At 29.9% G+C, this 11,403-nt stretch overlaps 1 protein-coding gene across 1 annotated transcript; it reads left to right on the top strand.

The window, feature by feature from the left end:
• The first annotated feature begins 7,932 nt into the window (after window positions 1–7,932).
• LOC120115998 lies at window positions 7,933–10,097 on the top strand. The gene is made up of 4 exons (XM_039136586.1): window positions 7,933–8,367; window positions 8,708–9,157; window positions 9,251–9,566; window positions 9,900–10,097. Exons 1-4 carry the CDS (start codon window positions 7,969–7,971, stop codon window positions 10,034–10,036), a joined length of 1,302 nt encoding a protein of 433 aa, XP_038992517.1. The 5' UTR covers window positions 7,933–7,968; the 3' UTR covers window positions 10,037–10,097.
• Window positions 10,098–11,403: the final 1,306 nt, after the last annotated feature.

Raw genomic sequence — 11,403 nt, 5'->3', positions numbered from 1 at the left:
GTAAAGGTTATCTCTTTGTCCTGTAAAAAGAAAGAACAAATTAGTGATTTGTTGGAAAATCCTTGGTGAGGAGCTAAGGTAGTGGATGTAGACTTGGTTGAGAAGTCGAACTAGTATAAATCGCTGTGCAATTTTCTATCTTTCAATCTCCTTACTCCCTAAACACAAAAATCGATCCGACCCCTCTTGGCGAACCCCTTCGGTTGTTGATTCGAGCTTCCGCAAAATCCCAACACTTTGTTTTGGTCTTTGCTTTTTATTGTATATATTTTTTGCTTGCTTTTTATTGTATATATTTTTCCATTAAAGTCCAAACTTTTATCATCTGGCATGATTAACTAAATTTGTCAAAATATTTGTTCACTTTGTCTAATATGTTATCCATGCCTACTTTAGTTATATTCATAGTAGATAGATTGTAATATTACATTTAATTTTCTAATACTTAATTTTCCTCTTTTTCTATGTAAATTTGTTTGTATATATAGATCTAGACATTTCGAATATATATGAAAGCCTCATAAGCATAATTAAATCGATTTCATAATTGGATTAAAGGTAGTATTTATTTATTTTAAAATATTAAAAAAAATATCGTCTTAAAATAACTAGATGTCTTATTCTAATATTTTAAAATAAATAATATCCTACTAGAAGAACCTAAAAAAATCAAGTATGCTTAAAATTAATCAAGATTAAAGGGAAATGAAATGTTTTTTTATTTAAACATGTCGAGACAATTCGTCTAATTTTATTAGGGATTTGGTCTTGATCTTTTTAAATAGTTGAACACCCCTTATCTTTGCTAATTAAATATGTAATTTGGATTAATTGGCTTAAATTTTCTTTATTGGCCGAATCAAATTATTTTAATATCGAGTTATTGAGAGAAATTATTATATTCTTTTTATTTCAGTTGGAAAGAGAAATATTCGTCCTAAAACATTTTGGGGATTATTTTCTCTTCGATTGAAAATATTAGAATATTTTCTATTTCTCCTTATAATTTCTCATTAAATGAAGCCGCATGATTGAATTTGGAATAAGAGGATCGTAACTTAAATTTATATTTGATATATTATATTTCCACTATTAGAGACAATTTATAATCGACGGGGTACCAATTTTGGGCGTTGTGGGGGTGCTTATCCTTCCCCAAGCATAATCTACCCCGAACCTTTTTTTATTTTATTCAAAAATAAATTTCTGGCTACACGTAGACTTGTTTATCTTTTAAAATGATATTTTCTTAAAAACTCTTTTAAAAAAACAAGTTTTAGGTATTCAACCTACCTAACCCAAAAGGTCGATGGCGACTCTAAAACATTTCTTTTACAAAATTCAAAATTTTCACAAATAAGTCGAGACTCATGTCGAGCTTTAGGGACAGTTATGACAGTTTGACACTAAATTTGTGCAATTTAAAGTATTTTTCCATTAAACAGACACTAAATTTGTGTTCATAAGGGTTAAAGACGGTAGTAGACATAATGTTTGGTTACGATAAATGGTGATCGAAATTTGAGCAACTTGAGAGAAAATGATAGAAGAAAAGAGAAAAGAAAATAATTTTTTTATAAAGATCCAAAGCGATATTGTTTTAGTATCAATTTCATTTTTCCAAAATGATATTGTTTTGGTGTTGTTTGCGTGTTAACGCCATTAATTATTTAATGATATTGTGATCAAAGCAAAAGCAATTCAAAAGTTGAGTGGTTAAAATAAAAATAAATAAAATTTAATGATATACTTGGGTAAAAAGGTCTTCTTTCATTTTATGTGTTGGATTGAGAATTTTAACTATTTGTTTTTTATATAGGAACCATTAATTTTATTAAAAATCGAAAATATCCAAATCAAAATGAAGGTTTACAACCACAATCGTAAACTAAACACATAATAAATATATTTTTCTAAACATGAGAAAACTAACCAGTTAAAATCATAAGGACCATACAAGGAAAATATTAAAAAAATAAATCAAATAAACTCGGATAAAAGGTAGATACGAACATATTTGACCTATAGACAACCGAACCACAAAAGGAGATGAAGCTATTGAAAGTTCACTGACAAAGTGCGAATAAGAATTGAGGGACACTTAAATACTATCCACGAATGCAAATCGTGTACCCAAATCTAATGTGATGGTGCAAAGCAGGGAATATCAACATGATGACAAATAAAACGTCATCTTGATCAATCGTGGCAATGTCAAATCTAACCCTAAAAATAAAATGAAAATAACGGCCAAATGACCGAAAACATGTCACAGAGACAATGAAAAACGCATCGTAGAGGCATAAGAAGACTTGTTATAAATACAAAATTATTAAAAAAAATACACTATAATAAAGTAAAATAAAAACAATGAATATAGGCGATCAGAGATTAACACGAAGGTTGATACCTCCGTCGATCACAAAAATATAGAAAAAATTATATATCATAATACATAATGTATTTTATTTATAAGTCCTAAATTTTAAATCTTAAATAAAATACATGCCATTATAATAAACAAATTATGTATCATACGAATTTCCTTTATTTTGCAGTTGTATTAGTATAGGTTCTAAAATAAATATATCTTTCGGTTTAATTTTATGATATGAGTTCGATGATGATGATGATATCTATTAGAGATTGTGATTCATATAAAAATTATCGATCCATAGTTAAAGATTATACTCTTCATTCAAGGCTAGATATGTTTGGATTATAGTCTCACAATGCTTTAATGCTTAAGTTACTAAATTTGAATTTCACTTTGTATAAATTATGTACGAGTTTCCGTTATATTTTGTGTAAATATAATAATTTAACTATACATTATAAGGTTAGAGTCTCTTTATAGTAATAAGATGTATTGTTGATTATATACTTCAATTATAATAGTATTTGTATGAATCATGCGGCCTTAATGGTTAAGGAGTTATTATGATTTCTTGATGTCTTAAATTCAAGTATTGTATATACAAGGTATGAGCATTCATTGTAAAATGATCGAGAGTCTTTGAACAAATATTTTCTTTTATTTATCTCATAATTATAATCATATTTAATTTCCTTCAAAAAGAAGAATTATATAGCTTCTTTAATCGGATTTGAATAAAAAAATATTTGTATAATGTCTAAGCCTGAATTATTTTTTATCAATTTAAAATTATTTATTTAAATTTAATTATAGAATTATATAAATATTGATTAGAAACGTTCTTTAACATATTAAATAAACAATAAATTATAATGAATTGAAAATAAATTTAAGTAAAGAAAAGGAAACAAAAATATCTGAGTTGTGATATAATTCAATGACACTTATTTTTTAGAATAGTTTGGGATAATTATAAGATAATATATATTCAGAATCTTTTTTTAGTCATTGATAATATATATACATCATAAAAACACAACTATTCGAACTTAAATTTTCTAATGAGAATAATATTTTTTTTATCGTTAAAGATTCTTTGATCACATTTATAAATATAATTGAGGTCCAAATCATATTTTAAATTTATTTTTTGATTTGCTCTAAATAATTTTCATTTTTGTCCTCTTTCCTTTTTGTATTTTCTTGGGCCACAATGGGTCCAATGCCCACTTTTCATGTTGGTCTTACTGAGCGTTAGCAAAACCCGTATGCTTTGGGTTGTTCTCATGTATTTAAATTGTTAATGAATACGTTATTTTAAGTATATATATAGAAAAATTAAGAAATGTTGAAGAAAGTGCTACAGATGTTGGCACATGGGAACAATAATACCCTTAGCTTATCCGTTAGATTCTTTTATCCTTTTATTTTTTTCTTTTTTGAGACTTGTATAGGCATGAGTTGACACAAGTTGTGTTCAAATCATACAAATATTTCAAGCTGTATCATGTTAAATTATTAACAATTATAATTATAATATAAGAATATATTTAAATTTGTCAATAAAATTTAAAATTATAATATTAACTTTAAAATCTTGAATCTCGTGTTTTTGATATTACGTATTAGCACATAAGTATGATTAAAGAAATAATTCTTCTTATTATAAAAATAACATATCACAAAAGTTAACTAATGTATAATTTGAGATCACAACCCTAATAAAAAAATTAGCACATCAACACTAATTTCTAATCAATTATCTATATCGAGATAGATTTGTTAAGTAAATATTAAAAATTAACCATTTTTTATAAATTTCGGATAATTTATTTAAAGCACAAACCAACATCTCAAGGTATATTGAATAAATCTGTTGATCTATCGTAGAATTCACCTGGTGAAGAAGTTAATCGTGTGTTATGTGTTTACTCATATTTTAATAAGTTTCAATTATGCTCACTTCTTAAGACAATAATTGTCCATTTAAGAAAATAATTGTCCATTCCACTATGTATTAATTTAGGATATATTCACTAATATTTAAACGACTAATTTCATTGTTCCTCTTTTCTCACTTTCAAAATTCTTTACTTTTTTGTATTTATGGGAAATTGTGAGTAATGCAAACAATGGGGACTAATTTTGGACAGTGAATTATACATATTTAGGAAGTGTTTGAGGTGAGTAATTGACATACGATAATTTGATGGCCGCATTATTTCCTTCTCGAAAAACTTTCTTTATCAAAATGGTTGGAGTGAGTAATTGCTCCTTAACTCCACTTCCGTAATTTTATTTGAATTTGTGCAATTTCAAAAGTGAACATCACTCTTTAGCAACTTTATAATTTAAACGAATGCACATAATTTCATACTCCAAATAGGGATAATATATGTCTAAGCAGTTGGAGTGAATAGTTGTTCCTTAAAATTTATTTTCGAGATTACACAAATTTAGATAAAATATTTTTTAAAAAATTATTTTTATATAACGCAATAACATATCATTTTTTATTTTAATTATTATGATTTACAATAATCAATGCTAATGATATTGTTTAGCCCCATTATATTATTTTAAGCATACATGTCATGTTCATATAACGAAACAACTTAATAGTTTCTTTACGAGATTATACTCTTCAGTTAAAGTAATCAAGAGATTTACCTACTGATCACATTCCACAATGAAAAATGGACAGATATAACTCAAACTCGAGTATTTAATACATGAGATTAATCATATGATAAAAAAACGTAAAGAGAAGATATTCGGCGATGTGAATTGTGCGTAAACGGCGGTTGACATTACACGTTGAAGCTGATGATGCATGCCTGGTCCCTCAACCAGCTGTATTCCACTCTATCAACAATCTTTTTTTTTCTCTTGCTTCACATGTTCCTGAAATTGTGGATTTTTTTTTTTTCATATCGAATTCCAACTACAGTTAGATGAACTGGTTCAAAACATTAATGAATAAATTAAGGGTAAAGTACAGTAATGGTCACTAAATTTTTTAAAGTTTTCATTTAGGTCCCCAACTTTTAAAACTTGCAATACAATCCTTCAACATTTAGTTCATTTGCAATATGGTCACTAAACTTTTCAGACACTTGCATTTAGGTCCCCCGACTTTTAAAACTTAAAGCATAATCCTCAATTTCATTGTAAACCCAAATTCCTTTTAGATCTCAAATTTTCTTTTTCACTTCTCTCTTTTCATTTCCAATGTAACTTTTCAGCCGGGGATGTATGAGAAATTCTAATCTAACTTTGAGTCATGTGGAGGTGTTGACTTGAATAAGGGTCCATTGAGAGAAGACCCGACCAAGGGACTATCGAGACCATAAACGATTCAAGGTGTAATGTTAGATACATGTCATCTCAGGTGAAGCATAGATGTTCGATGAAATGCTTGTGAAAAAAATGGGGTTAAAAATGCAAAGTTGACAAATACTACTAAGATGAACTAAATATCATTGTTAAAAGTTACCAACAAAGCTGAAATTATTTTGTATAAATGGCATATAATAATTTCTTCGTTTAATCCTTGCGGTTAAAGATTTTCCAACAGATGATCAAATATAATGAAATCTCAAACATCGCATTCACCTCTTAGTCTCTTTAGCTCACATGCACTCTCTTTTGGTTTTTGTTCTTCTATTTTCTGCCATGTAAAATTGTAAATCCAAGCAGTGCTCTGTCTTTTAGATTTTTATTTACAAAGAAAAAATGGAGGAAAAATTGTTGGAACGCAACACCGATTGCGTTTATTTCTTAGCCTCTCCCTTCACTTGCAAGAATGTATTTATTTTCTCTTTTGCGTTATCCGGAAGTAAGCTTTTCCTCTTTCACACTTTCCCATTTTCAACTTGCATTGTGTGTTTTTTGTTGAAATTTTTATGTTTCTGGAACTACATGTCAATGATATAGATATTCAGTGTTATTTTTGAACCAAAACCATCTAATTTTCTTTCTTTCTTCTTAATCAAAACTTTTAGTACTCCTTATGAAAGATATTCAGTCCATCAGAATAGAAGTGAAAAAGGGCCCTAGGCTAAATTTTTTTGATCTTCTTGTTTGGTTTTTCTTTAAATCAGGGAATTGGTTGTGAGTATCAACATAGTGAAATCACCAGGCTTAATCCGAGAGACTGTTGGTACTAGTTTATTGGGAATTGTATTGATCGTTATGGTTTTCGGTGTTCTGTGAGCTCGTATTCTTTTTAATAAGATCATGTTGATTATTGGACTGATATATCGTGAATAAATTGAATTTTTTTACATGTTTTGGAAATTGAGGACTGTGTTGCAAGTTTTAAAAGTTGGGAGACCTAAATGTAAGCGCTTGAAAAATTCAGTGACCATATTGCAAACGTACTAACGGCTGGTTATGGTGGGGACCATATTGCAAATGTACTAAATGTTGGAGGACTGTATTGCCAGTTTTAAAAGTTGAAGGACCTAAATGAAAGCTTTAAAAAAGTTTAATGACTATTACTATACTTTACCCATAAATTAACGCATAATGACAAAGCTATATTTAGTCCATATTTTAATAATGTTTTAGTCCTCAACGTTTCAATTTTTGATTAAATATAATATATTAGAATAAAATCGTTAATAGTCTATGATCAACACATGTTAATGTGTTAATTGTTGATATGACACATGTTATAAGATCATTTTGGATGACGGGTCATGTGCCACACCATCACGTTGAGTGACGTGATATATACCGCAACATCATTTTGGATGATGTGACATATGTTAAAACATTAATTTGCACATGTTAAAATTCTATGTCAACAATATGTGCTGACGATTAGCCAACTAGCGATTTTCTTTAAACAGGGGTATTTTGACCCAAAAAAACGAATTGGTAACGTTAAAATGTTATAGGAAAAGAATAAGGGTCAAAATGACAATTTGTGCAAATGTTGGAATAATTTTATCATTATTCCTAAGCTAAAATTGGTAAACTATGTATTTAGTCACCTTACTATCACTTTAATACTGTTTTAGTTAACCAACTATTATTTTTTAAGATTGTAGCTAAAATTATATTTTGATTCTATTTTGATCATCCGTCATTAAAAATTAACGAGGATACTAACATGTCACAGTAAAATAATACATCATCATTTTGAAAATAAAAAAAATTGTTATGTTTGTAGTTCTGTTTATTTTTTAATGACAGGTGATCAAGACGAAATCGAAATGTACGTTATATATAATTTAAAAAAATAATTAAGTGATCGAAACGAAATTAAATTGATACTTGCATGACTCATACGTAGTTTACTCGATTAAAATGTCTGTATAAGAACATTTGTCAGTATTCACTAGTCTCCCATTTTGAACCATATAAAATAGCAACCAGCCAATCATGTCACGAATTTTTCCAAAATAAAATGTCAAATTTATAAATGATTGTACAGTGAAAACAAGAACGGAACCAGACCAACTTTAAACACACGTAATCCCCGTCTTCTTTAGGATCAAGACATCGTTAAAGCCCGAAATCTCGGCTTCTCGCTCACTTTTTTTCTTCTCTTCTTTCATTTGAGAACCCTAACAAAGCCATTCATGGGAGACAATAGGGTACCATTGGTGGATCGATCAGGGTTCCAAAGAAGCGTTTCCCACCCACAAGATGAGTTCCAAACCTTCCGAACATACTTACGTTGGATGTGTATGGACCAATCCAACATCTGGACAACTTGTTTGTCTTGGTTCTTGTTCATTGTTTTAGGTCTCGTGGTTCCTTCTCTGTCTCATTTCCTCTTGGCTTGTTCCACTTGCGACGCCAAGCATGCCAGGCCTTACGATTGGGTCATTCAATTGTCTCTGAGCAGTGTCTCCGCCACATCTTTCGTTTGTTTGACGAGGTTCATCAAGAAGTATGGGTTGAAGAGGTTCATGTTCTTTGATAAGCTTTATAATGAGAGCGAGACTGTTAGGAAAGGCTACACTGCTCAGCTCAATGTAAGATTTTTCTTTCTTTTTTTTCATTTAATTCTTCAGTTTCTGAGGAGATTTGATATGGGATTTTGATTTCATTTCTGGGTATAGGGTTCAATTCCTTTGAAAATTATCGTTTTTTTAATGTTTAGTTAAAGATCCATAATTTACTGAAGTTACAGTTACGATCATTGCTGATTTTGACTTGATCAACCACTAATGAAATATGTTACCCGCCAAGTGTTTGTAAATTTGTCTCAGCTAACTTTTGGACTCTTCGTTTTGGCTTATAGGTTTGAAAATGTGGGACTATAAGCATTTGAACAAGTTCAAATTCTTTGTTTTAATGTGATTTATTTTGCAGAGATCATTGAAGATCGTATCCATTTTCGTTCTTCCATGTTTCCTAGCTGAGACTGCATACAAAGTATGGTGGTATGCCTCAGGTGCCTCACAAATTCCTTTCTTAGGCATCGTCTGGTTGAGTGACAGTGTTGCCTGTTTCATGGAGTTATGGTCGTGGCTCTACCGGACGACGGTTTTCTTCCTCGTCTGTGTCCTTTTCCACCTAGTCTGTAACCTCCAAGTTCTCAGGCTCCAGGACTTTGCCCAGTTTTTCCAAGTCGACTCGGATGTGGGTTTGGTCTTGATCGAACACCTACGGATCCGAAGGCATTTGCGGATCATCAGCCATCGGTTTCGCACGTTCATATTATGGTGCTTGATCTTGATCACTGGCAGCCAATTCACGTCATTGCTGATCACTTTAAAGGCCACATCGGGATTGAACATTTACAAAGCTGGAGAACTTGTTGTAAGTGTTAATTCATCAAAATTATGTTCCAATCTTTACTCTTTAGCTTTGATCCAGCACTAACCAATCTTCTTATTAATTTGTTGTTTGTAGATGTGCTCTTTAACTCTTCTCACCGGACTCTGTATACTATTACGAAGCGCGACGAAAATAACGCATAAAGCTCAGGCGGTTACATGCCTTGCATCAAAATGGCATATTTGTGCAACGCTAGATTCTTTCAACGTGAATGATGGTGAGACGCCGAGGACGCCTGCCATTCACGCCCACCAAGTCTTTCCTCGTGTTGGAACAGACGGTGAATCGGAGAGTGAAGATGTTGGCGATGAAGAAGATGACTTGGATAACAATAAGTTGATCCCGGCTTATGCTTACAGTACCATTTCCTACCAAAAAAGACAAGCTCTAGGTAAAAGCATTGCCTTTATTTTTTTACTTAAATCTATCAATTTTGATCTGAATTCAAAATCACGACTTGGCTAATCTAGTTGTTAGCTCGACTCAACTTGATTCGACTCTAGAAACTCAAAATGATCCGAACCTAAAAGGACTTAAATCCAAAAAAACTTGACATAGAAAACCAATCTAGCAAACACAAATGACCGAACATAAAATGGTTCGAACGCTAGTGTCAAACCTAAATGATAAAATCTGAAATAACACAACCAAATGGCATTAATGTTTGTTCATATATTTGATGACATTAATGTTTTTTTTTTCTTTTGCTGTCCGATGATTGCAGTGACATATTTTGAGAACAATCGAGCAGGGGTTACGGTGTATGGATTCATGTTAGATAGGGGCACTCTTCACACAATTTTTGGCATTGAATTATCTCTTGTTCTATGGTTATTGGGGAAGACCGTTGTCTTCTCTTGATTTAGACAAAGAAAAAAGGGTATTCGGATATAGATTTTTTATGGGATAGAGAGTGTTGTATGGTACCACTGGCTTTTTTCTTCATTCATCTTTCTTCCTCTGTTTAAATTTTCATCAGATTGTTTGTTCATTATTTTCAGAGCATTTATTTTTGGGACTCAAATATAATGTTCATAAGATAATGTTTATTATGTACACAATGTTATTTATGTTGAGAACTATAATGATTTTAGGTTTAAGGGTTTAATGGTATAGTTGTTAGAGATTAATTTATGATTTTGATCAATGTATTAATCTCAAAATAAGATGATCTAATATTTATTCTCAACAAATATTCGATTTGTATCCTATAAACATATTTATCTCATGAATACCAACTAAAGTTCATGTTAATCTTACTTCATTGTTATTTTCTCAACAATGATTGATTAGGAACATTTAGAATAATATACAACATTATTCAACGGTATTATCATATAAAAACACGCTAATTATGATTCTAATAAGTTTGATTTTCATAGCATGAATCAAATGACCTCAATGACTAAAGAGTTGGTTGTTATTTGTTGAAGTCAATAGTTTAAGTACCAACGACTGTAGATGATATTTGAGCATTCATTATCAAATAATTTAGAATTTTTAAAAAATATAATACCACTCGTAGTCATAATTACCATAGATTAATAAAAAAATTAATTTTCATAATAATAAAAATATTATTACTTTCATCCCAAAATAACTGTCCCTTACTGACTTTTTAAAAGTCAATTTTTAAACTTTAACTATGACTATTTTAAATAATTAAATTTTATAAAATATGTATTTGAAAACCACTTGATTGAAGATTTTTAAAATATATTTTTGTATTTTTATCAAATAACATATTTTAAATAATAATAAAGTCAAAATTATAAAAGTATGACCTAAAATATTTAATGGGACAGAAGGAGTATAATACGATAATAGTATTATTAATAATCTCTCACTTGTATTAGGTACGCACGTCAATGTTACTAATTTCTATTAACTTAGCATGACTATTATCCTTTTGTTTGTGATATAGACTTAGCCAATTAAAAACACGATCGTTTGTTGGAAATTTGCATATCTTAGTATCACCTTTCTTATCAAATGAGATAATACTTTAAAATGTATTTGAACCACTAATGTGATCTACGTGTACAACAGCACCATTCTTATTACAATAAACATCAACAAGGTTTGTAATGCTAGGAACCGCTCAAAGATCAATAATGAATATTTCTACCCAAAATGTTCATTAGTAGAATCCGTAGTAATGGTTTCCTTTAAACTTTATCAGATGATAGCACTATCATTTAAACAAAATCGAGATAAAAAATTCTCTG

This window comes from Hibiscus syriacus, unplaced genomic scaffold, assembly GCF_006381635.1.
Source record: "Hibiscus syriacus cultivar Baekdansim isolate YM2019G1 unplaced genomic scaffold, ASM638163v2 tig00000910_pilon, whole genome shotgun sequence".
NCBI lineage: Eukaryota > Viridiplantae > Streptophyta > Magnoliopsida > Malvales > Malvaceae > Hibiscus > Hibiscus syriacus.
This window is presented reverse-complemented; position numbering and strand designations above follow the sequence as displayed.

Bases quoted from the DNA above. Each gene is read 5' to 3' on its own strand.
- LOC120115998 (XM_039136586.1), top strand. From the start codon at position 7,969: ATGGGAGACAATAGGGTACCATTGGTGGATCGATCAGGGTTCCAAAGA. The intron at 8,368-8,707 runs GTAAGATTTTTC...TTTATTTTGCAG, and splicing joins GCTACACTGCTCAGCTCAAT to AGATCATTGAAGATCGTATC. The intron at 9,158-9,250 runs GTAAGTGTTAAT...TGTTGTTTGTAG, and splicing joins ACAAAGCTGGAGAACTTGTT to ATGTGCTCTTTAACTCTTCT.